Below are 26,262 nucleotides of genomic sequence, written 5' to 3'. Positions count from 1 at the left end.
AGACAGACAGATATAGAACTATAGACAAATAGACAGCTATAACTGTAGACACACAGACAAATAGAACTGTAGATAGAAAGACAGATATAGAAAGAAAGGATGACAGATATAGAACTATATAGGCAGACAGACAGGCAGACAGACAGATATAACTGTAGACAGAAAGACAGACAGATATAGAACTATAGGCAGACAGACAGATATAACTGTAGACAGAAAGACAGACAGATATAGAACTATAGGCAGACAGACAGACAGACAGACAGATATAACTGTAGACAGAAAGACAGACAGATATAGAACTATAGGCAGACAGACAGACAGATATAATTGTAGATAGAAAGACAGATATAGAAAGATAGAAAGACAGATATAGAACTAATAGGCAGACAGACAGAACTATTTGGTTGTTAAGTCAGACGTCACACGGCAGAGCTTCCGGGTCCAAACGCTCATATCAATAGAAAAACAACAAACAGTGCTAATATACACACAATGTGGTGTAATACTACAAAAAAAATATAATGATAACCTTTTTCTCAATAACAAAATTCAAGATGCCCAGCAGGGATTCGTCTTTTTAAAAATTTAACTTTTTAAAAGTTAAACATTTTAAATAATTACTAGTTTGCACAACAGTCTGTGCTCACAGCATCACAGACATATTTTAACGCTTTATAAAAGACGGTCTTTTATAAATCGTTAAAATATGTCTGTGATGCTGTGAGCACAGACTGTTGTGCAAACTAATTATTCAAAATGTTTAACTTTTTTAAATGTTTGATGTTTAATGTGAATAAATAACGCCATAATATGAACGGGCGTCGATGGCATTCTCAGTGTGAAACGAGTTGAGGCATGGACCCAGAAACGGTGTTCCTTACGACATGACTTAACAAGCAGATAGACAGATGACAGACAGACAGATAGAACTAGACAGAAAGACAGACAGATTTAACTGTATAGGCAGAAAGACAGACAGACAGAACTATAGACAGACAGAAAAAACCTGTAGACAGAAAGACAGACAGCTGGAACTATAGACAGACAGACAAATATAATTTTAAAGGGGTGGTAAAACACAATTTAACTTTTCTAACATTAGCTAGTGTGTAATGTTGCTGTTTGAGCATAAACCACATCTGCAAAGTTACAACGTTCAAAGTTTAAAGCAAAGGGATATATTTGCTTTTAAAGAAATCAATTTCTAAGGACTACAGCAAACGGCCGGTAGGGAACTACAACCTTTTCCTCCAGATTCGCTGACATCAGCGGGTTCAATATTTACATAAACCCCTCGCTGCTTTAGCACGTTGACTGGCTCTGAGCCAGAGTCTGAGTGAGTGAGAGACTGACTTGAGCTCAGTGTCTTTTAATGTTTATTTTAGGTTTCATACACTTAAAATTACATTACACAATCAACAAATGTCACATATATCAGGAGAAGTGGATGATCTTTGTAAATCCAGCAGGCCCCATCTCCGTCATTTACCGGCGCCTACAGCCCTTGATAACTTTACCAAACAAACACAATAATTTTCTACCCTGTTCCCTCACGTAATGTCACATTACATCAGGTGAAGTGGAGGATCTTGTGTTGTAAATCCAGCAGGCTCTGTCAGTGTTGTAATAAACATAAAAAGGCGACTCAGACTCCCACAGCCCATGATAACTTTACCGAACAAATAACAACCATTTTTGACCCTGTTCCCTCACGTAATGTCACATAACATATATCAGGTGAAGTGAATAATCTTGTGTTGTAAATCCAGCAGGCTCCGTCGGTGTTGAAAACATGTAATGGCGGCGCCCTGCCCACAGCTTGTGATAACTTGTCGATCATCAAATACGTGAACTAGCGAATCAGAACACAGCTGGGCGAGCTAACCAATCTTAGCCCATTGCGTATTTTTGAGGAACTGGCTTCATAGAACTCGGAAACCATCAGACCGTTTTTACCACAAGAAAGGACAGAGCAGTGTAAAATAAAGGTTAATTATATGAAAAATAAATTTAAAAAACGAGGCATGAACATGTTACAGAGCACCCCACAGAGCTGCAGTGCACTGTTTACAACGCAAACTGCTTAGGAGAGTGACAATCCTGTGAGAATAGATCCGCTGTAAATATGTAAATATTCCATAATTTCCCGTTTAAAAGTAGTTTTTCAAAAATGTTCCAAGTAGGAGGCGCTTAAAAATGCATACAGCTACGTTCTAGGCGGTAGGAAAAATCTGTGGCAAAATACAGAGGTCCTGACCTGCTTTCCATCATCGTGAAGTTGAAACGAGAATCCACGCTGACGTATCACACAGCAACAATTTGGAATAGCTTCTTATGAAATTGGGAGCGACAGTGGAATTTTTTTTTATTGTTATATAGGCTACGTTATAAGATATATTGTGTTTCTAGTATTTTAACTATAACCAGGGGACCCCAAGGCAGGGGCGTAGCACCAAATTTTGGGCCCTGGGTACAAACCATCTTGCTGGGCCCCCGTACCATGTATGTGTATGTATAGAAAACTGACTTCTAAGGGCCCCCCCCTGCCTCGGGCCCTGGTTACTCAGTACCCTTTATCCCCCCAGTCCCACGCCCCTGCCCCAAGGTAATTTGTTTGGCCTTATGGGGGGGGATACTTTAAGGGATATCCCTTAAAGGGATACTTCTCCGCTTTTTCATATTAATCTGTTATTCCCTTAACTAAAACGAGTTGATACATACCTCTCTCGTCTGAGTGTGTGCACTTAATCTCTCTGACGCGTGGTGACGATCTGATCATTTAGCTTAGCCCACTAAGCCCAGTTCATTCACTATGGTACCAAACAGAGATCAAGTTAGAAGTGACCAAACACCTCTACGTTTTCCCTATTTAATTACAGTTACACGAATATTTGAATGATCAAGTATGGTGACACAAAATAAAACGTGCTGCTTTTCTAAGCAGTTAAAAAAAAAAGTTATAATGTATGGCGGAATAGCACTTCTGAGGCGCAGTAAAAAGTCACGCCTAAAAAATCCTCCCTCACATCTCCCCTTCCCCCCTATGGACAGAAATGAGAGAGGGAGGGGAGATGTGAGGGAGGATGTTTCAGCCGGGACTTTTTACTGCACCGAGTCAAAGTACTCTCAGAAGTGCTATTCCGCCATACATTATAGTACTCCTAACTATAATGCTTATAGGAGGCCTCATCTCGGGTGAACTGCCTTTATTGTAATGAACAGAGTTAATAACGTGCTAGATATAAGGGCATTTAACGAGAATGAGAAGTGATGTGAAGTGTGGAACTCAAGTGGTTGCAGTGGTAACAATATCCGCCCGCATCCGCTAGTGAAAACCTCTGCATTTTTACTTTAAATACTGTTTTACAATACAGTTAAAAACGTAGATGCCTATCCCACCGGTAAAAATAACAAGGAGGTAAATACAAACAAGCAGGATTTCACTTTTCCCGGTTGCTCCCGATGGCCAGCCCGAGCCTGCTTTATCTTTAGCACAGTTATTATAATAATCAACAAAATTCTATGTAATGAACGTGATTTATTAATTGTATCACTTCAGGTTTATAAGAGATCAAGGTTATTTTGAAATAATGACTGTACGTTATTCCTCATTAATGACTGCTGTATACGATGACAGAGTCTGGATCATCCTGGTGAATTGTTCGGCCTGCTAGAGAGTCTCTCCACCCTCTCAATGGACACTTCATTGTAAGTACACTCTGAAAATGATCTGCAGGTGGAAGATAAACATAAATTTATACATGTGTATATCATAAATATGTTTTTATTTATTTTTCCAAGATGTTACCCCAGTTTTAAACCTGACACGGAAAACATAATGTCTGTGATGCATGAACTTAAGGAAAAGAACTTTTCAGACAACACCCTTCTCTCCAACTTGGACTTTGCTGAGAGATTCCTTCGAGGCCATCCTCTACAACAGTACTCAAAATTGGTGGTTAAAGGAAACTACTCTTGTGTACAAATTGGTAAGAATCCATCGTTGATTTTTACTATAACATCAGAAAACAACCAAACCTTTGTCAATGTGCATATATACACATATGCAAAACTGTTTTCCATTGACCCCCGCCACTTTTTCAACCACTCTTGCCAAGATGAGTTTAACTCCTGCCTTACACAGGCTCAACAAGCCATTCCTAAAGACGGTCTTTCAGACCTACACATTAAATGCAACAGGTTCTCAGTCACCTACGCCACCAATGTTCATGGTCAAAGCGCAACTGTAGAAACAAAGTGTCAGTTAAAGCTTGAGCAATTCTCTGCTGATGGTTTGCTGAGCAAAAAAGTCTGGCTGCAGAAAGAGAAGCCTGCATGCCACGGTTTGATAGCATGTCTAGACCATCTCATAAAGCAATACCTTACCAAAAGCAGTATTTCAGAGGCCTACTATAGATTTGTCATACATGCGGACAAAGAAATGATAGTTCTCAAAACCCTTTCAGGTGGATTATTTACCAGAGAATATGTATTGCTACATGATCATGAGGGGGTCTCAATGTTTCCTTCTTCATTGAAATAGAAGCTTGAAAAGCACTCCAGAATACTAAAACATATATAATCGCACAGACCTGATTAATTAATCATGTCTACATAATCGCATGCCTTCATGACTAAATTGTAAATGAGTTGAAAATTGCACTTAAAGGGTTCACCCAAAAATAAAAATGTGATGTTTATCTGCTTACCCCCACGGCATCCAAGATTTAGGTGTGTTTGTTTCTTCAGTAGAAAAAAAAAGAAGATTTTTAACTCCAACCGTTGCTCGTATAATGCATGTCAATGGGGTCTATTTCTATGAGAGCCAATATTAAGTGTAAAAAACACTTGGACACACAAATCCATATTAAACCCTGTGGCTCGGGGCGACATGCCCTGCAAACAAGCAGATAACATCAAATTTTAATTTTGGGGTGAACTATCCCTTTAAGTATAGTTGACAGAACGGTCTAAATATATTTAGCCTATATACTTGTACTCATATTTTGATCAAGATATATTTAAACGTTTAATTAAGTATTCTAAGTATACTTGGCTTGTATTTGTGTTTAATCTTTTGATTGAGTGGCCTATTAAATATGTTTTACATAGTTTCATAAACTTATATTAGTTGATATTGATTTATAAAGAAAACATACATGTTCCTAATTGAGAGGTTTTTTATGTAAGCTAGTCCACTGGTACTGGACACTGGAATTTACTTCAAAACTTTACTTCAAAATGTACTAAAAAAAAAATTCAGACACTGACAGAATTTTTATACAATTAGGGTTTTCACTGTAATGCAGTAGGGGGCGCAATTGCACATCAACTAGTGCAGAATCTCCATACCAAAACACTGGGAAAGAAGAAGCTGTAACAAGTGACAGAAGATTGCTCACGCAAATGTACAATAACATGAGCACAAAACAAAGAGCATGTAAATCAAAACTGCATAATGTTACTAATGTTCCTAAACGAAATGTGAAGCAGGTGTTTATGGAATCGATCTAGAGACCTCCACGGGACAGATTTTTTGTCCTGCTCCCGCAGGAATCTGTCTCGCTTCTGCAAATATATATGTAACCTTCTTCGCCCGCAATATTCATGTTTTGTCCCGTGCAAAAGCCAGCATATAAGTATAAATAGATTTTTTCTGTACATCCATGAACATATTGAGTAATTTAACATAAATGTAAGCATGTACATGGTTTAGCGTGGCTTAATAACTCCTAAAAAGCTGACATCTCAGTTCATCGTGATCTCACAAAGCTCCGTTATGAAGCTGAACACTGAAACACTGAATCTTTTTTATATTGTCTACAATTTCTTCGTTATAATCTCAGGATTTGCCAGCATGCAGAAATCAACACACATGTCCGTGATTGGCTACACTGATTGCACAATGCAGTCCGTGATTGGCTACACTGATTGCACAATGCAGCAAAAACCTTATAAACAGAAACTCAGCCTATGTTTGCGCCTGTAAATCGTTTTTATTAAAACATTTCCAGTAGTTGTTCTTGCTGCTTTTGTGCAGTAGATGAATAACAATTTATTTGTTTTTTGTACGTTTTATCTGTAGATATTTCTATTTTGTAAGAGTCCCACAAATAGATTTATTCTCTCGCAATCCACACACACACACACACACACACACACACAAACACACACACACACACACACGACCTTACCGCCCGCAGCCACTCTCAGCAGGGTTTAAATCCCAGTTGCGCATGTGGGGCATGTTGTAACACTGCGTTACAAAGAGCCCCTAATAGAACTACGCTATTATATTCTATAATTTTCTTTTAAAGGTCTGTTAAAATATGTTCATTATGTCCTCAGTTGTATATAATGTTATACTGTTCATTGTTATGCATATGTGTATGCCACAAGGGGGCACTGAAAGTGTATACTAAAAGAAAAGAGAAAAGACGCGTGTGCGTATTGAGGATGTTTGTCCCAGTTGATTTGTGGTAGTCTCTGACTAAAAAGCTGTCTGACCATGAGACTGATGTGTCGTCAGCTAAAATAATAAATATGCCGTGAACGGCTAAAGATGATCCCATCTCTCGTCTATCTTTTTCCTCGGAACCCAACGCTGACCCGCAGCAGTAATACTACGTAACCTTAACAAGGTCCCATTCTTTGCGATTCCATCTTTCAAACTTTAGTTAGTGTGTAATGTTGCTGTTAGAGCATAAATAATACCTGTAAAATTATAAAGCTCAAAGTTCAATGCCAAGCGAGATATTTTATTTAACAGAAGTTCCCTTTCAAAGCCTACAGTGAACGGCCGGTTTGGACTACAGCCCTGCACTTCCTGCTTTAATGATGCAACTAAAACCGTCTGTTGATGAACCCTCCGCCCACAAGAACACGCAAATTCGGGGGCATTGTCCTTTTGCTCTCGCAGGTCGAGAATAGGAAGCGTTGTTTTTGTAGAGTGTGTTTGTCGCCATGCCATTGAAACGCTGTTATTTTCATCCCGGAGTCAAATCACCTTTGTTTGACACAACCGGTAAGTGTATTTTATTATTTAAGTTGGTCCGTTTAACAGTTTATGTAACTCATGACACAAAGTGCAACGCTGTTTAGCTTTGTTAACTAACGTTAGATGGTAATTGAAACTAATCCGAAAAATTTAGCATATAAAAGTGTAGTAATTCATTCAGACACCATTGATTGTTGGTGTTTGTAATGATCAGTTTAAACTACTGAATAGACAGCTTACCATTCTGAAACATCCAGCAAAAGTCTTTCCTGAGCAGGTTGTAATCGATCCTCTTCGATATTCGCCGGGTCTGATTCCGGCTCAAATTGATAAGGCAATATAGACATTTTTGCAATAACATTGAGGGCGCGTATCTACCCTAAGAGGCGAGACCTTTCCGTGCAACGTGCACTAAGCTGCTGTCCAATCACAGCGCGGGAAGCGCTGGCCTAATCAGAACTCGTTACGTGTTTCTGAAGGAGGGACTTCATAGAACAAGGAAATCATCAGGCCGTTTTTAGGACAGAGGAAACAGCGGTGTACAGAGAAGTAAATTGTGTGAAAAATACTGTTTTTTTTACACGCGAAACATGAACTCATGTTATATTACACACTGTAAACATAATCAAAGCTTTGAAAACATGCGAAGAATGGGACCTTTAAGAAACCATGAGAAAAAGTTGAATGACTGAGTATCAATAATGAGAAATTGTTAATTATTATAATGTTTTTAACTATACTGTACAGCTGTGTTTTTCAGTGTGTTTGTTGTCAAACTCAAAAAATATATATTTTTAATGATTAAAAATGCTAAATTATTATAAAAATATAATAATTGTATTGAAAAAATATTTTAGTTTGTCTTAGATATTTTTTTGATTATATCAGGTAACATTTTAAGCTGTCATATGGTGATGTTACAATGCGCCCCTCAGATGTTACAGTGTACCCCACTTATGGGGCATGTTGACATATTTCACTCCCATTCTTTCAGGGTGAATCCAGAAAAAAAGTATACACTCGTATTAATGATAAATAAATAAAAAATTGTAAGGGCAAAAAATGCCTATCTTTTATTTTGTGCTTATTTTTTTTATTTGTAACAAGCATATTTTCAATAGATTTACATTTGCATGTTTTCCAACTTAATCTGTTTACTAACAATAAAATGCTGTAGTACACTCCATTATTCTGTTCTCAGATTATTGTTGAAAGTATTTAATATTATAATAATACACCAACAGCTTGATTCCTTGTTGTTTGTAGTTCTTTATCCTGCATGTTGTGTGCCTTCAATTGTATTTAAACAGTTCAGTTAATAAGATTTTACAGTATAAAGCAATGTACAACAAAAATACAGACTAATCATTTTTGGAGTTACATAAAATATGTTAGTGAATTTAAATCATAATAAATCAGTATAAAACAATGTTGTGTATGTGTTAATGACTAATTGTGTGGATGAATAAATGTTACCTCTCGTTTAGCACTAAATCACATTCTCAGTTCTCAGTCAAAACTATCAGTTGAGATTTCAATAATCAGCCTGACTTCCATCAGCTGCTCTTCCAGTTGCTGATAAAAGAAAGAGTGAAACATTCAGTTATAGGACACAGAACTTTACATTCAGTTACTTTTTACATGCATATAATATATCACCAGTCTGCATGGAAAACAGAACATTTAAATGCCACATCTGCTAACACAAGATTACCCTTCAAAGCATGTAAAAACACACAATACCTCTTCTAAACCGCAAGATTTAGACTTGCTCCAGAAGGGGTGACATCATTCTGTTTCATAAGGCTTGTGAATGCAGTATTTTTTTTTTCTCACACATAATTGCAGCAGTAGGTTGTATAGTTACACGAGGCCTTGTATTGAAGGGTGATTTGCACTTCTAAAATATCTTAGAAAAAGCTAAACCTTTTTTCTTATAGCTCTAATAGTAACATGACGCCCCCTGCTGTCATGGAGGAATACTGCAATACAACATTTTCTCTCAAATAAAAGACCACAATAATCTCACATTTCAGATCTCAACAATCCCAAGCCATGCAATCAAAGGTAAGATATTACGAGAGTTGTCTCATTTGTGACATTTTATTTATCCTGTGGTATTAAACATTTGAGTCAAACAAGTTTATACTGAGTAAAAAAGGTTTGAGAGAGTTCAATTATATTTACTGAGCTATGAAAGAGCGACCTCTGAGCAATAAAGTTTTCCTCAGAGATGAATGATGTAGGCCTAGTTAAAGAGAAAAAGATCTGATTTATTACTAATCATAGCTTCACTGTTTGTGAGGCCGGGCAGATAGGCCTGTACGATGTTTTCTGCTGGTGTATCCATAAAAAAACAGTAAAACTTTCACATGTAAAAGGATTTTATAACAAGTCCTCTGAGGACAAATCACGCGCGTGCGTGTGTGTGTGTGTGTGTGTGTGTGTGTGTGTGTGTGTGTGTGTGTGTGTGTGTGTGTGTGTGTGTGTGTGTGTGTGTGTGTGTGTGTGTGGAGGAAGAGTGATGTGTGGTTAAGTGTGTTTAACAGATGTAAGTGAAAACAGGCCTGTTGGCTATCCATTGGAGCTCATTTAATGCTGTGGAAGAGAGAAACATCTTCAGTCCATTACACATGCTTTTGTTTAGCATTTGATCTATATACCATGTGCAGTCATCAACTGCAGGAAACCCATTTGGGAGGTTGTGTTCATTTGCTTTTATTTTTTCCACCCTCACTGCATTGTGATGTAGCACTGATGGGATCAGCTTCCCTTAACCAAATTGTATAATGGGAATCACTCAAAATGAAACCCTGAAACGGGACATCAAGCTATTTTAAACAACTCTATGTCCTGTTAACTTTAATGTTGGTTAAAAAAATTCAAAACATAAAAAAAGAAATTTAAAACGTGTCTTTCCAAATATACAAATACATGTTAAATACACGTTATTCACGAGTTCACGCTACAAATAATAAGTTAAGAGTAAAATAAGTAGCCCATGAATGTGTATTTGGCATGCTGTCCAAAAAGAGAGGGCTCCGAGCTCTGTATTTTGCCCGAAACTCAGAATATTCCTCTGGTATACCTGACTGTGAGCCAAGAGCAAGGAGTCAGAGTGGCGGAGGGATGCTGAAATTGTCAAGTCGGCTAGGTAAATAGCCTGAATGCCAGCTGAACTTAGCCCCGCCCACAACAGTTGAGTTCAGGAAGTTCTGTCTGGACTTGATCCGTTGTGGAGCAATGCTCGAACCAAAGCTGTTTGGACCAATCAAATTTTCAGGACGGGCTTTATACGATGATGGACAGATAATAAACTGTAACGTAAATATTTACATCACCAAAGAGCGCTTGGGTTTAAATAGTTGAAATCCTAAACGGAGAGCTTGTTTGTATTCACCTTTACTATTTCTCTCAAAAATGATGATCGTGTTTGTAAGTTCTTCGTGTATCCTTAAATTTACATTTACATTTATGCATTTAGCAGACGCTTTTATCCAAAGCTACTTACAACTCAGGAGTACAGGAAGCAATCTGTCAAGAAGAGGCAAAGAAAACGCAAAAAGTGCCTTAAAAACTCAAATCAGGACCTCCTTAACAGGTGTAATCAAGATGATAGAAAGGTGGAGATGGATTGGCCATGTTCTGCGAAAAGACCAGCAGGACTTGACAAAGACAGCACTTTTCTGGACACCGGAGGGAAAAACGGCGAAGAGGGAGACCTATAACCTGGAGACGTGCAGTAGAGGTAGAAATGACAGTTCTACATCACACTTGGAGAAGATTGCAGAAGATGGCCAAAGACAGACAGAAGTGGAGTACCTTTGTTGCTGCCCCACACAATAGAGCAGTATCAGACTCATATTCTGACTACAATCTGAGTATGATGACATGCAAACTGAAGGATTGAGAACGTTGTAAGTGTACAAATAGTTTAATAAGAAGATACATTATAAACACAGTACATTACGCCGTTACGGACAGGCGCCATCTTGGAAAACAGTCTCGACGAGTCAAACGACGAACGAACACCAGGAACACAACAACCAGATAAAATGTATGTTGAAAATCATCTTAGCTTCATTAACACTCAACACTGAAGATCCCACTGGTTACAAATGCATCAATATGGGATACTTTGTACACTGCCTCGTAAGTTTCTATATTACCTTGTAATGTCATTTAAAAAAAAAAAAGATAACAGACCTTAACAGCCTTAACAGACACCCCCCCCCCCCTCCCCTCCTCCCCAAAACACTTTAGAGGAGGCACTTGAGGAGTTTGCATCTATGTACAACTGATGGTGGCTGTGTCCGAAAACCTGGAAAATGCTGCCTTCAGAGGACACATTTGAAGGCAGGAAGGCATCAAACCACGTTTGAATCTAATGTTTGCTTCCTGTCTCCTGAGATACCTTCATCTGATCGATTTTTGAAGGCAGCATACATGTATCCTTTGCTGCCTTTAATATCCCACAATTCTTTGCTTTCCATTCAGTAACAGTTGAGCCGGGGGGGAAAGATGGCGTCTGAAAGGTGCGTTTGTTTCTGATGTAATTTCTAGCGAGAAATTACTAATAAAGTAATTAAATATTTGTTTAATTCTCACCAAAGCTCTCTCTATTTTTCTGTAGATCATTAAATCGTTAAACATCAAATCATTAAACACTGCCAAAAGAAGTCTGTCCGAAATTAGTTTTGTAAGGTGCCTTCGTGCACAAACACTGCCTTACAATCCATTGTCTGATAAGGCAGCGAGGCAACGAGTCAGCTACCTAGGTTTTCGGACGTAGCCGTACACTCAGTGGCTAAAGAATACCCACAATGCACTGCGAGGGTCATGCCGAATGAATTTCCACATCTTGCCAGAAGATGGCAGCTGCTGCAGCTGATTCATCCATCCATTTTCCAAACCGACTACACCGTAATATCATACAGGTATAAATTAATTTTTATTTTCATTACTACTGGAGCTGTCAGTTATTTCTAAGTTATTGATAAGTTTCAAAAGATTATTAATCAGCTAACTTAATCAACAAACTAAGCAGACGCGGAAGTCCTTCTGGCACACTCAGTGTCCAAAATCACTCACTCCTTCAAGTGGGCTATATTAGTGGAGTAATATGGAATAGTGAATGAAGGTATAGGGGGCGATTTCGAACACAGCCTTTGATTAGCTGGTTCAGGTTTGTGCAGGACAGCCCTCCAGGGGCAGGACTGGACTCGGGATAGTAGGATCTACATTTGGTTTTGTATAGTTTTGTACTTTTCACCTGTTTTATGAATACTATGAAACTCACAGTACAAAACTTCTATGAGTAGGCCAATTCTGATGCAGTGTTGTTGTTTTTTGTTCCACATAATTTATGAATTTTTAGTCCACTAATTGCACTATTCATACTACAAAATGGCATAGAACAGGGGTGTCCAATTTTTCTCCTAAATGGCCACTGCAGAGTTTAGCTCCAACTCTAATTAAACACACCTGAACCATCCAGCAGTCCCAATGCTGTTGGAATATTATATCAGCACTCTTGGAATTGTTTTATATTATAAGACTAATGTGCAAAACTCTGCAGTTCAGTTGAACAACCACCCGTCATACACTAACAAACCAGCTGCTCCTGCTGAGTAAAGCTGGTCATTATTGTGAACAATCAGACATGTTTATGAGAACAAACTGTTAAACAGAAAAACAGTCCTTTTCTTACATTCACAAAACTGGCCTGTGTTTGATTTGAAGTGCAACAGTCCATAGAGTCTGAGAACAGCCCTCTCCATAGCAACAAAAGCAAGAATCATGGGATTTTCCCACTAATTCAATGAGAGCCATTCACTCAACCTGGATGACGGACACAGATACAAAATGGTGTGTATAAAGTTACCAAGAATAAAGCCATTCTCCATGAGTAAGTGTTTTCCCACAGAAATGTGGAGGGGACCTTCTGAGGTTTTGTGTGTCTCGCACGGCACATAAAGAGCTCGTGCAGCGTCCTGAGCGATGAAGCAAGTCCTTTGGCAAGGCCATTAGTAATTGAAAACAGTTCTTGTTCTGTGTTGTGTTTGATGAACACATATATTCGACTCATTTGCGAATGTACTGTTTATATACAGTAGGGTTAGGTTTAGTGGTGTAGAGAATAAAAAAGATCTAAAATAAAAATAGTTTTAAATGTTGATAATAAAAATAAATAGCTATTGAGCAGCAATCAGCTTATTAAAATGATTTATGAAGGCTCATATGACACTGATAATACTAAAATTTCAGGTTTGTCATCCCAGGAATAAATTACATTTTATAAAAGATATTAAAATAGAAAAGTTTTATCTGTAATAATATTTCACAATATATATTTCAATATACTATTTGTACAGTATTTTTCATCAAATAGAGACTTCTGATAAAAACTTCTAAACAGTAGTATGTGTTCTATTATTTATTTTTTTAAAGCTTTAAATTTAAACCACACTAATGTCTGAAGGCTATATGTTGTTGAAAAACGTTTTCTTTATTTGTCACAGACATTACAGTTCTCAGAAGACAATGTGACACGACAGGAAAGAACATGAGAAACACAGAGCTCACACTTTAGGGGTTGTAGTACCAGATCTTACACTTCCTATATGCCACTGTTAATGTAACACAGGGAAACTCTTAGTATAGGGAACACAAGAACATGTGAATGAGTTAATGCCCTACATATATCCAGAGATTAAACTAAATAGGAATCTCTAGCAAGAATAGGAATAGTGAGTAATAGTTTCAACATTAGGGTAGTAATGTGTAATATGGGTCGCTCTACCAATATGCTGACTACTCTCAAATGCTGTATATATATTTCACAAATTTATAATAACAGCCACTTTAGACATTTCACAACATTTACAAACAAATATATGGGACATAGAGACCTGAACAAACAAAACATTTATACATACATGTACCTTATACATACCCTAGACATAAATATAAAAACAACAGTGCTAATAAAATACGATTTTCTGAAAGCTGCAGGTAAATTCGTCATTTGTGCGAGAAAAATCTGTGTAGTTGTAACACAATACAATCTTATTTAGAATAGAATATATATTCTCTTCTCTGTGCGTATTTCTATCTTGTAAGCACATAGCTCATAACTGCTCTATTAATTCTGTTTTAAATTTCCCTTCCATTTATTATTATTAGCCTTTTCCTTTTTGATGTCAGAATGTACCATCGACTCATTAGAAGCAGAAGCATCCCATCTGCTCACCACTGTTTCTTTGTAATGGAAGTCAATCCATAATGCCACTGATATTTCCCTGTTTATGGGAAAACACAAATATGACTTCTTTTTTTTTTTAAATAATTAGGTCCAAGGCACACAGTAGCTCCTCCCCGTGTAACAGGTGCTGCCGTCCAGTCACAGGCACATTTACCTCACAGTCGTAACGGGTAAGCTGGGGGAGGGGCATAGTTATGGCTCCAACCTCTGACGATCTGCTCAACAATCTACTTGCAACGTCTGAGAAAAAAAAAGGAGAGAGCAATTATGCATGAAAAACAACTGGTCTCACAATTTTCACAAGGATTTCACACACTGATGTGTTGTCTCCATGGTGACATACCGGATGGCAGCAACAGTATAGTGGTGTGACGAATCCCTTCTGATAATGAAGCATCTGATTTTCTGACCTTTTTTTCTGGAAAATCAGTCACCACCTGCAACACAGACCCCTGGGAGAAAACACATCAACAGTTACTCATAAACTCTTCTATATATATATATATATATATATATATATATATATATATATATATATATATATATATATATATATATATATATATATATATATATATATATAGTAAGGAAAATAAGTATTCGAACACCCTGCTATTTTGCAAGTTCTCCCACTTAGAAATCATGGAGAGGTCTGAAATTGTCATTGTAGGTGCATGTCCACTGTGAGAAAATCCAGGAATCACAATGTATGCTTTTTTTAACGATTCATTTGTATGATACAGCTGCAAATAAGTATTTGAACACTTGAGAAAATCAATGTTAATATTTGGTACAGTAGGCTTTGTTTGCAATTGTAGAGGTCAAACATTTCCTGTAGTTTTTCACCAGGTTTGCACACACTGCAGGAGGGATTTTGGCCCACTCCTCCACACATATCTTCTGTAGATCAGTCAGGTTTCTAGGCTGTCGCTGAGAAACACAGAGTTTGAGCTCCCTCCAAAGATTCTCTATTGGGTTTAGGTCTGGAGACTGGCTAGGCCACGCCAGAACATTGATATGCTTCTTACAGAGCCACTCCTTGGTTATCCTGGCTGTGTGCTTTGGGTCATTGCCATGTTGGTCTTGGCCATGTTCGTAGTTGGATTCTTACTGATTGTATGGGGTGGACAGGTGTCTTTATGCAGCTAACAACCTCAAACAGGTGCATCTAATTTAGGATAATAAATGGAGTGGAGGTGGACATTTTAGACTAACAGGTCTTTAAGGGTCAGAATTCTAGCTGATAGACAGGGGTTCAAATACTTATTTGCCGCTTTATCATAGAAATAAATAGTTTAAAAATCATATATTGTGATTTCTGGATTTTTTTTTAGATTGTGTCTCACAGTGGACATGCACCTACGATGACAATTTCAGACCCCTCCATGATTTCCAAGTGGGAGAACTTGCAAAATAGTAGGGTGTTCAAATACTTGTTTTCCTAACTGTATATATATATATATATATATATATATATATATATATATATATATATATATATATATATATATATATATATATATATATATATATATATATATATATATATATATATTAAATATTAAATATAAAAAGACTTATTAAAGACTTATAAGATTAAAGGGGCCGGGGCTTAAGCACAACCACCCCCACCCCCCCGTGCACGCCACTGACTCAGATTCAAGTATTCTAGAGAGATGCAATAATACACATTATGGCTCGCATACCAGCCTTATTGCTTCAGACAGAGGTATGGTCTCAAGTTTCCTCTTGAGTAGCTTCGGGTTGGTCTGACATTTAGAAGAAATATCACTGTCTCGAATAATTTCTCTGGGGAGTTATAGAACGAAATAGGAAGAGAGAAAGAACGGCAACAGAAAAAAAGATCATTCTTGAATAACTGTATTTATTTGTTCATCTGTTAAGAGTTTATTTGCAGCACAGATCTGATTAACAAATCATGTCTCTCTGAGGATGAGGCCTCACCTGCTGTTGTCCTGCTCTGTGGTTCTAGTGTTCTGCTGAACAGTGTCACAGGACACCAAGTCTGCCGGGGCTGCTGGGAGAGCAGGGGCAGTTTGTGTGCTGCTGGAGGGGGTCAGTTCAAGTGCTGAACTTGGGCTGGAACACATCGACTCGGCTGGAGAAACAGTCCGCAGCTGGAAATCATCATCCATGGGAATGTACGGAGCTAACATCTCCAGATCCAAGCCCACTCCCTATAATCATCATAATCGTCAGCACATTAAAACATGTAATGTGCACTACATTTATTTTGTTTTGATATGGCCGTCATCTTGGTCTTATGTTGACATCTGTGTGGATGTGGTACATTATCAACCCATCTACTGTACCTGTGTATTAAAGGGTGGCTTAGACTCCATATCCATAGAAAATAGTTTCTCCACACGATCTGGTTTTAGGTCACTTAATTCTGAATCCTCTGGCAGATCAACCTGAACATAAACAAACAACCAATTCATGTCACATTTAATTTTACATGTTTTAAAGCATTGACTAGAAAAAAATATTAGGTACTAAAAGTGTGAAAGGTATGTGATGTACTGTAAAACGGTGACTAGACTCCACCTCGGATCTGGAAGAATCAGAAGCCGAAGATTGTGGGAAGGGGAAGTTGTGAGGATGTAGATAGGCTGTGGAGGCATCATCATCATTTAGTGAGGAACAGGGAGGAGAGAGGGGTGAGAGGGGTAGCAGTACACTTGAAGAGGGCAACATGACATCATTGTAGAGAGGAATGTCTGTTAGCACTGAGATCGCAGAATCTGCAAGAAATTAACATAAGGACTTTAAAAAACAACAACATACTTTCTTATAAATGGTCAAAATGTAAATAGAATTCATGTATAAATTAATGTTTAGTTATTGTTTTATAGGCTGTAAATAACAGAATTAAATGGCAAGAGTCAAATGATATAAGCATGTCTTGAAATCAAAACCAATAATTTTCTCTAGATGTTTAATTTATGTCTGACTTAATGGATGCAGCATGCTTTATTAATGACGAAGTGTTGTGAAATCATGTAACAGCAATGCAGCGTATTAATTAAATAATTGTTGCACAACTCATGTCACATACATAAATTAAAAAAGCAGCAGATTATTTAAAAGTAGTAGGCACTAGGTGTTATACAATATATACTACATAATATGCTAGTATTCCATTCAAACATAACAAATTTGATGCTACCTACAGTATTTTAAGATAACACAACATCAACACAATATAAAGCACACATAATTTACTGCAGACTGAAATTGTGTGAATGACCCTGAAACTTCCAGAAGTTCGGTCTCATGCCAGAGCAACTAAAACATTTGATTATGATGAGTCAGTAGCTGCCACTTATTTTTATGCAAATGTTGGGATATCGCATGAAATGCTGGATGAAAACGCCAAGATGTGCAACAAAAAACTTTGCCTGAACAGATGATGTGATTGGAAACCTGAACTAATTAGAAGACCAATTTCCTTGCACAGCATCTCAAATATTGGTTTGATTATTCTGAAATGCCAGAGCCAGAGTCTGTCATCAAAACGATTTGGTATAGGGGACCGTGGGGCACAACCTAACACGGGTTAGTTGTAACGCGCATGGTTTAAAACTTTCCACAAATGCCAGGATGGCGATAATTTGTGTATTTACTAGTTGCCATTTCAACATTATTTAGAGTTGAAATGAGTATAAAAAATGTTCACCAAAATTAAAAAATATTTGGAAGATATTACTGAACATTATTTAACCATAGCAAAAGTACATTTCTTAAGTTAATTTTTCATCTCTTTTTTGTGTTTATTTAAAATAAGACTAATCTGATATTATTGTAATCTTATATCTGTTACCGTCACGAGGACGAGGACGTGCTGAAGCTCACTTTGCTTAAATTAGCTCAAAATTACTATCAGGTGTAAGTAATTACCTTGACAAACTATACATCATTAAAAAGATCTAAGACTAAAGTTTAATTTTTTTTACCTCTGTTTTATTCTCAAAGTCGTATATTGACCGTAATGTGTTAATATGTGCCAGGAGTTATGAATATGATCTTGGGCGTCGCTACCTTTTGATTGTAATATGCGCGTCATTTGCTCCCATTCATAAAATACTCCTCTCAGGTCGTCATGAAGACACTCGACAAAACAACTTCCCTCAGGGCTTTTACTTTAAATGTGTGCAGATGTGGAGAAATATTGATAGATTCTCACATGTTTGAGTCAAATTTCTATACAGAGAAGCATTATTTATTCAATCTTTATCCAAAATCCGCGGATGTATGATTATGAGCGCAGTAGACTGTGTTATGCTGTGTTTTCAATTCATTCTGGCAGCCGGAGGGCGCTGGAAAGCTGTACTACTGAAAATTCACTCCCATGTGGAACACATGAAGAACAGACACACCATGTGACATTCAGGAAGTATCTGACATTTCCAAAACCAAGGGGGTAATCTAGCGCTCGGAAAGCGTTCCACCCCTAGGGGCTGCCATTGCTAACCAAGCCATCACCTGCTGTTAGCATCCCATTGACTCCCATTCATTTTTGAGTCACTTTGACAGTGAATAACTTTACATCTGAGACGTTTAAAGACTCCATTTGTCCATTGTTTATTTCTAAAGAAACACGACAATGTATAAAAGGCTCCATTACCTTGTATCTTACACTATCGCCCCGCAGAAGCTGTTTTTGTAAAAATAGGCTAACGATTGCGTCATAACCAACGCGACCCTGTCGCACAGTTGAGAAATTACCGTATAGACCTGAGGAGACACTCCCAGGCAATCTTTTACTGTCTATGAGGCAGTCGGGGGGACGTGGAGACATGTCCTGGAGACTAGTCTGATAAAGTCAAGGGGGAAGAATGGGGAGAAGCCCATAGTGAGCCAAAAGCAACGGGAGAAAATATTTAAACAACGTGATTCAGATTTCGCTTTCCACATCTACTAGAAGACTCACAGCTGTCAGACAGGAGGCTCACGTCACATCTACGTCGTCAAGCTCAGTCTGAGCCTGCGCAGTTCGCTCAGCCATCAGGAAGTGAGTGCCCCTAGGTTGACTTCATTATTTCGCCGTAGACGTCAATGGGGTCGCTGTGTCCATTTCTTTTACTGTCTATGTCCAAAACAGCTTCCTGAGATTTTGGCAAAATGTACTTGATTTTATTGTTGAAAATGTTGATGGAAATTTTATTTTACAATGGAAAGATGTTCTTTTAGGCATTTTTGTAAACTCCAAAGATAAACAGGTTTGCACTTATTTTATAAATTTTATTATGTTAATGGCCAAATTCCATATCCACAAATTTAAATTTTCAGGTAAAAAACCATGTTTTATAGCATTTAAAAATGAAGTGAACTATTATATGGAATCTATATTACCCTCAAAGAAACAAAAAGCTATAAGAATTTTGCAAGCATGTAAACTTTTTAATGTATTCCTATAATTTTTTTTTATATCCCCCTAGCATTCCAAATGCCTTTTCTGTTATGGTAATTGGATTGTGTTTCTGTTCTGTTAAATGTTCAATAAAAAAAAAAAAAAAAAAAAAAAAAAACAGCTTCCTGAGATCGTTATATCGCTATTTTATGCAGATAGACACGTTTTAAGACAATAAGCACACAATCGCGGCAATATATGGTTGGTCTGTGTTCTTTATGCCATGTTGGGTGGTTTCATAATAGATGATATTTATAATGCAATGCTATTCCACATAGCTTTTAGCATTGTATATTTTCTGTCAGATTTTTTGACCCGAAGCTATATGAGATCACATATTGTTATATAAAATACTCTACATATAAATTATAAAGTGATATGAAGCAAGTTTTGAATAAAACATGATTTTAATCGTATAAATTGTTGTTTTGCTGGTGTGCTAAGCTAACATGCTAGCTTGCCCTAGATGCACCTGCCACTGAGTAAATACTTATTTTTATGAATATTTTCTAAATGTAAAACTACTGAAATGCTTATTTGGACGAAATGCATTCAATAGAGTCTCAGTGAGGGTAAAGTGAGAGGTTTGATTTAGAAATGAGGTTTGAATAGAACAGCTTGAATAGAGAATCGTTAGTAATTATAATGCAGACAAAAGAATAATAATTGGAGCCATAACCAGTCCGCAGAAGTGTGAATGTGTGCCGGGGAGACAAACTGAATGGGGCAGTTTGCACCTCTAAACAATAGAGGCAATAGATTGAATGAAAGCTGAGAAGACATGGCAATAAACATCAGTTGATATTTCAGAGATATCTCAAAATAAAATCACATGAAACGATCTTTTAAAACATTTAATAAAATGCAGAGTTTTAGACTGATCATCTTCAGATCTGAAATATAACATGGTCAGACTTGTGGCTTTAGCTGTAGTGCATTTCTAGATTTCTCCAAGGCCCACTTCAATTTTATTTTCATAAAGATATTTCATACAAATACATTTCTAATAACTTTACAAAACGTTGAAGCTTATAGCTTTTTTTGATTATAAAAAATATTATCATTTTGACTTTACAGTAAACTGCTAGGTGTCTGCTTTCAAATGAGACCATAATTATGCTTTTAGTGCAAAGGATTCACAAACTGTATTTGTTTTAGTCTGAGTATACATTTCTTAGGATTTTTTCAAAATTTGGAAGTCAGCTTAACAGGTTAAATTAACAATTGAGATCGTTTTTTAAATGTTGATCTAACCAGCAGAAGACACGAGCCTCGGTTTAAATCCCAGTTGCGCAGGTGGGGTGTGTTGTAACACTGCGTGACAATGAGCCCCTATTATAATTAGGCTATTGTATTCTATACTTTTATCAATTTTTTTTTACCATGTGAAAAGGGTGAATAATGACAGAGTGAATGTTCATTAACTATTCATTATTATTGTTTTTAACTATGCGGTATAATTGTATTTAGTGATTTGTTTGTTGTCAAACTCAAAAATAAGTATATTTTTAATTATTAAAAAATGCAATTATTTTATTTCAAAAAGTTAATAATTGTATTTTATTGACAAAATATTTTAGTTTGTCTTGATTTTTTTTGTTGTTGATTATATCAGGTAACATTTTAAGTGCTATTTGGTCATGTTACAGTGTACTCCACCTATGGGGCATGTTGTCACATTTCACTTCCATTCTTTTGGGGTAACTCAAGAAAAAAGTTTACATTGTATTAATGAAACAAAACCACGTGTGAAGTTAATGTTGTAAAAATAAATACTCTGAACCCCAAGTGGATTTACACAAAATGAGAAAGTCAAAAAGTGCTCTCCCCTAATTTCCTCCTAGAGCTGTCTTACACAACTGTGTTTCGAAATGACAGGATTGTGTTCTGTCTGCACAATCTGAGGTGTATTGAATGGCATGTATGAAAAAAGAGCCAAGGTGCCTTTCCCAATTGCGGCAACTTTAATTTATATTATAATGTGGATATTTTGCGACAATTTCCCAGGAAGTGGCTTTTTTCTGGAACACATGGGATTGAAACGGTTCTTTGTTCCTTATTTCAATGTTGCACAATTTGCAACTTTGGATGAAAAGTGTGGCTAATGTGGAGTTCAGACCTGTGCTGGTGATGTCCAGTGTGAGGACAGGGTCTACTAGAGTCAGTGCCGCTGGCTCCCCCTTCAGGCTATCATTCAACTCCTCTTCCAATGACTCTTCTTCCCTTTCATCCATTTGTTTTCCCTCCGCTTTCAACTCAGCCATGGTTACTTCAGCCCCAAGGAACTCCTCCTGGTGTTCTTCCTGTTCACGTTTTATTTTTGTGCTGTTGGTTTGCTGAAGGGATAGGATTTGTTTGGGCTCTTCAATGCCACTGCAAAGGATGAAACGAAAACATGAAAATAATGGCACTCATACAAACACAAGCACATATTGGTATTCAGGCAGACACACATTTAAACACAAGACTAAGACTAATGTGTGAAGTCCCACCTGAGGATGTAGTTGACACAGACCACACATTGTGGCTGGGAGTTTTTACTGTTATAGATCACAGTGGCCTGAGTCTCTGCCCAAACAAAACCTCCTGCTTTAGCCAATAGCCGGTACTGTCCGGTACACACTTGTCCCTTTACAAACACTGCAGAGACAGATGTATGAAGCATTATAATACAGGTCCTTCTCAAAAAAATTAGCATATGTGATAAAAGTTCATTATTTTCCATAATGTAATAATAAAAATTAAACTTTCATATATTTTAGATTCATTGCACACCAACTGAAATATTTCAGGTCTTTTATTGTTTTAATACCGATGATTTTGGCATACAGCTCATGAAAACCCAAAATTCTCAAAAAATTAGCATATTTCATCCGACCAATAAAAGAAAAGTGTTTTAATACAAAAAAAGTCAACCTTCAAATAATTATGTTCAGTTATGCACTCAATACTTGGTCGGGAATCCTTTTGCAGAAATGACTGCTTCAATGCGGCGTGGCATGGAGGCAATCAGCCTGTGGCACTGCTGAGGTGTTATGGAGGCCCAGGATGCTTCGATAGCGGCCTTAAGCTCATCCAGAGTGTTGGGTCTTGCGTCTCTCAACTTTCTCTTCACAATATCCCACAGATTCTCTATGGGGTTCAGGTCAGGAGAATTGGCAGGCCAATTGAGCACAGTAATACCATGGTCAGTAAACCATTAACCAGTGGTTTTGGCACTGTGAGCAGGTGCCAGGTCGTGCTGAAAAACGAAATCTTCATCTCCATAAAGCTTTTCAGCAGATGGAAGCATGAAGTGCTCCAAAATCTCCTGATAGCTAGCTGCATTGACCCTGCCCTTGATAAAACACAGTGGACCAACACCAGCAGCTGACATGGCACCCCAGACCATCACTGACTGTGGGTACTTGACACTGGACTTCAGGCATTTTGGCATTTCCTTCTCCCCAGTCTTCCTCCAGACTCTGTCACCTTGATTCCCGAATGACATGCAAAATTTGCTTTCATCCGAAAAAAGTACTTTGGACCACTGAGCAACAGTCCAGTGCTGCTTCTCTGTAGCCCAAAAGTGGCTTAACCTGGGGAATGCAGTACCTGTAGCCCATTTCCTGCACACGCCTCTGGATGTTTCTACTCCAGACTCAGTCCACTGCTTCCGCAGGTCCCCCAAGGTCTGGAATCGGTCCTTCTCCACAATCTTCCTCGGGGTCCGGTCACCTCTTCTCTTTGTGCAGCATTTTTTGCCACACTTTTTCCTTCCCACAGACTTCCCACTGAGGTGCCTTGATACAGCACACTGGGAACAGCCTATTCGTTCAGAAAAAAATTTCTGTGTCTTACCCTCTCGCTTGAGGGTGTCAATGATGGCCTTCTGGACAGCAGTCAGGTCGGCAGTCTTACCCATGATTGCGGTTTTGAGTAATGAACCAGGCTGGGAGTTTTTAAAAGCCTCAGGAATCTTTTGCAGCAGTTTAGAGTTAATTAGTTGATTCAGATGATTAGGTTAATAGCTCGTTTAGAGAACCTTTTCATGATATGCTAATTTTTTTAATTTTGGGTTTTCATGAGCTGTATGCCAAAATCATCAGTATTAAAACAATAAAAGACCTGAAATATTTCAGTTGGTGTGCAATGAATCTAAAATATATGAAAGTTTAATTTTTATCATTACATTATGGAAAATAATGAACTTTTATCACATATGCTAATTTTTTGAGAAGGACCTGTATATCTCAATTTAGATCTGCATATGTGAACAGCATTTATATGAACTTACAGTTGTGGTGTGTTTTGGTCATGTGGTCAGAATCCAGAGCGTGATAGTATTCATACACCGAATGCTGCAACAGATCCACTGGATCAAACCCCAACAGCTCTGTGATCCTGTGAAAACACACAAACACACATGCTGCTCTGTGACACTTCAGCTTTCACATGTCACCACTAGATGGCGAAGAAATCCAGGCCATAAATCTGGACCTTCAGTCCACAGACTCTGCTTCAGAAAATTCATACTTCCAAACTTGTGTCTCGATATGCTCAAACCTCAGTAGTCCTGAAATTCTGTGCAGAAATACCCAGATGACCTCACAAGATTCTGATAATGACATTAGTTTTGTTAATATTTGGGCCCAAGCCCCAAAGACTGAAGTAATTTAAATGGCTTTTAGTGAATTTTGAGAACTTGGTTCATATATTCTATATAATTCACATGCATATGTACAAAATTCTGTACACATATAGATCTCATAGAGCAGGAAAACTTTTGCACTGACAGGCAACCAAACAGCATGCGCTAAACTTTTTAATACTTCTCCTAAGTGATTTTTGAGATCGGCACCGAATTCGGTCACCATGAAGTCAAGATATTGAGAGAGCTATAAATTATAACTTTATACTCATTTGAAATTGTCCTCCTGTGACATGAAATTAATCTAAATTTAAATGATTTCATCGATGTGGCTGTTGTAGTTTCTGGTCATAGGCTGTGGTAAATGTTGCGTGTTCAAATGACTTTGACAAAGTCATTTTATATTTAGCCGGATTAAATGCATATTGCACGTCATGCAGTTTCCCTAAAGCCACCGGATGGCGTTGGCGCCAGGGCTTGGGCCCATCATGGCTGCTTACAGCTATATATTTTTTCTTTCTAGTTAGGAATAATGACATGATTTACAATTATGTTATACAGTTCGCTTCTAACATTTTTAAAGGTTTATACATAGAAAAAAAGACATTTGGGGCCAGTAAAATTTGTACATTTTTTTAATTGTTTAAATCTTTTATGTTCACTAAAAACTTTTAAAGAAGAGGGTCAAATTTCTGTGAAAACGGTCAAAAACTTTTTTTTTAAACACTGGCAGGAAAAGTGTTAACAATGTACGAGTCTACAAATTTTTATCAATTTAATTCTTCTGGTGTATTATTTTCTTTATTAAAAATCTTACTGACCCCAAACTTTATATTTGCAATGAACTTTAGTCATTTTAATTGTGACTCGAGTGCCCAAAAGTCCAGCCTATAATAAATGATACTCGGGTGTTAGAATCAGAAGTTGCTGCTGTCAGCACAAAAGTATTTCGTGTTTTGCTGAGGGGAGCAGGTGTTATTGTGCAACACTGAGAAGTGCTGGGACTTTACCTCTCATCGCAGTAGGTGAAGCGCATATCTAAAGTGTGGCGGCTGAGGAACGTTCTAGAATCCAGAGGAGCCTCAATGTTTGCCGGGTGGGGAATAGGCTCACAGATAAGCACCAGGTTCATTGAACATGCATTATTTTCCTCACACACACCCTTCTCGACATCTGCTGTGTGGATATGGCCTGAACAGCGCAGCACCTGTCAGAGAGAGAGGCTGATAGGGATAAATATGTATCCAGATTCACTCTATAGATGCTTTCAGAGTAACCCTGCTGTCACAGGGTAAAAACTGAAGCACAAGTAGGGGGTGGTACCTTCCAGGAGGCAGATTTGACATTGACAGTACGCCCTCTGCTGGTCAGTGTACATTTCATCCTCAATAGAAAACTTCTGTTTGTGTGCAACTCCTTTGTTTTCTTAGACAGACCTGAAGGGGGAATGGGAGAGATGAATGTGAGTGATCAATAATGTGATTGATATATATATATATATATATATAGAGAGAGAGAGAGAGAGAGAGAGAGAGAGAGAGAGAGAGAGAGAGAGAGAGAGAGAGAGAGAGAGAGAGAGAGAGAGAGAGAACACAGATCATTACCATTCCTGTGAGCCAGCATTTCTCTGAGCTCCTCGTGATCACACGGATGAGTAAACTCAAACACACTGTGTCCAGTAAGGTCGATCTACAGGGGTAAGAAAAGGTTTAATACACAAAATTCATGTCATTACTGACGGCCTGGCTACACATTCTACAACTGGCCTCGCATTTTACAAAGGAAGGTGGATTATGACAATAGTTGATCAAAAATATTACAATAATAACTATTATATTATGCTTTCATTTCTCTCCAAAATACATTAAACTAATCAAAAGTGACAGTAGAGACACTAATAATGTTTAAAAGATTTCTATTTCAAATAAATGCTG

The 26,262-nt window shown here is 37.6% G+C and overlaps 1 protein-coding gene across 5 annotated transcripts in view; it reads right to left on the bottom strand.

Moving 5' to 3' along the window:
• Positions 1 to 7,980: 7,980 nt before the first annotated feature.
• hif1aa (hypoxia inducible factor 1 subunit alpha a) overlaps positions 7,981 to 26,262 on the bottom strand; it is a 29,790-nt gene continuing 11,508 nt past the window's right edge. For 2 of the 5 annotated variants that reach the window (XM_067420875.1, XM_067420879.1), the window contains exons 4-15: positions 25,933 to 26,017; positions 25,652 to 25,764; positions 25,339 to 25,535; positions 23,975 to 24,081; positions 22,191 to 22,338; positions 21,818 to 22,071; positions 16,809 to 17,029; positions 16,598 to 16,699; positions 16,230 to 16,462; positions 15,971 to 16,073; positions 14,608 to 14,716; positions 13,490 to 14,504 (exon numbers count right to left, since the gene is read on the bottom strand). In XM_067420875.1, coding sequence (XP_067276976.1) covers positions 14,341 to 14,504; positions 14,608 to 14,716; positions 15,971 to 16,073; positions 16,230 to 16,462; positions 16,598 to 16,699; positions 16,809 to 17,029; positions 21,818 to 22,071; positions 22,191 to 22,338; positions 23,975 to 24,081; positions 25,339 to 25,535; positions 25,652 to 25,764; positions 25,933 to 26,017 — 1,836 coding nt within the window. In that variant the 3' untranslated portion in view covers positions 13,490 to 14,340. Of the gene's footprint in view, positions 8,576 to 13,489; positions 14,505 to 14,607; positions 14,717 to 15,970; positions 16,074 to 16,229; positions 16,463 to 16,597; positions 16,700 to 16,808; positions 17,030 to 21,817; positions 22,072 to 22,190; positions 22,339 to 23,974; positions 24,082 to 25,338; positions 25,536 to 25,651; positions 25,765 to 25,932; positions 26,018 to 26,262 lie in introns of those variants that run through there. The other 3 variants (XM_067420877.1, XM_067420876.1, XM_067420878.1) reach the window with 3 other exon arrangements.

This window comes from Pseudorasbora parva, chromosome 17 (assembly GCF_024679245.1).
Source record: "Pseudorasbora parva isolate DD20220531a chromosome 17, ASM2467924v1, whole genome shotgun sequence".
NCBI lineage: Eukaryota > Metazoa > Chordata > Actinopteri > Cypriniformes > Gobionidae > Pseudorasbora > Pseudorasbora parva.
This window is presented reverse-complemented; position numbering and strand designations above follow the sequence as displayed.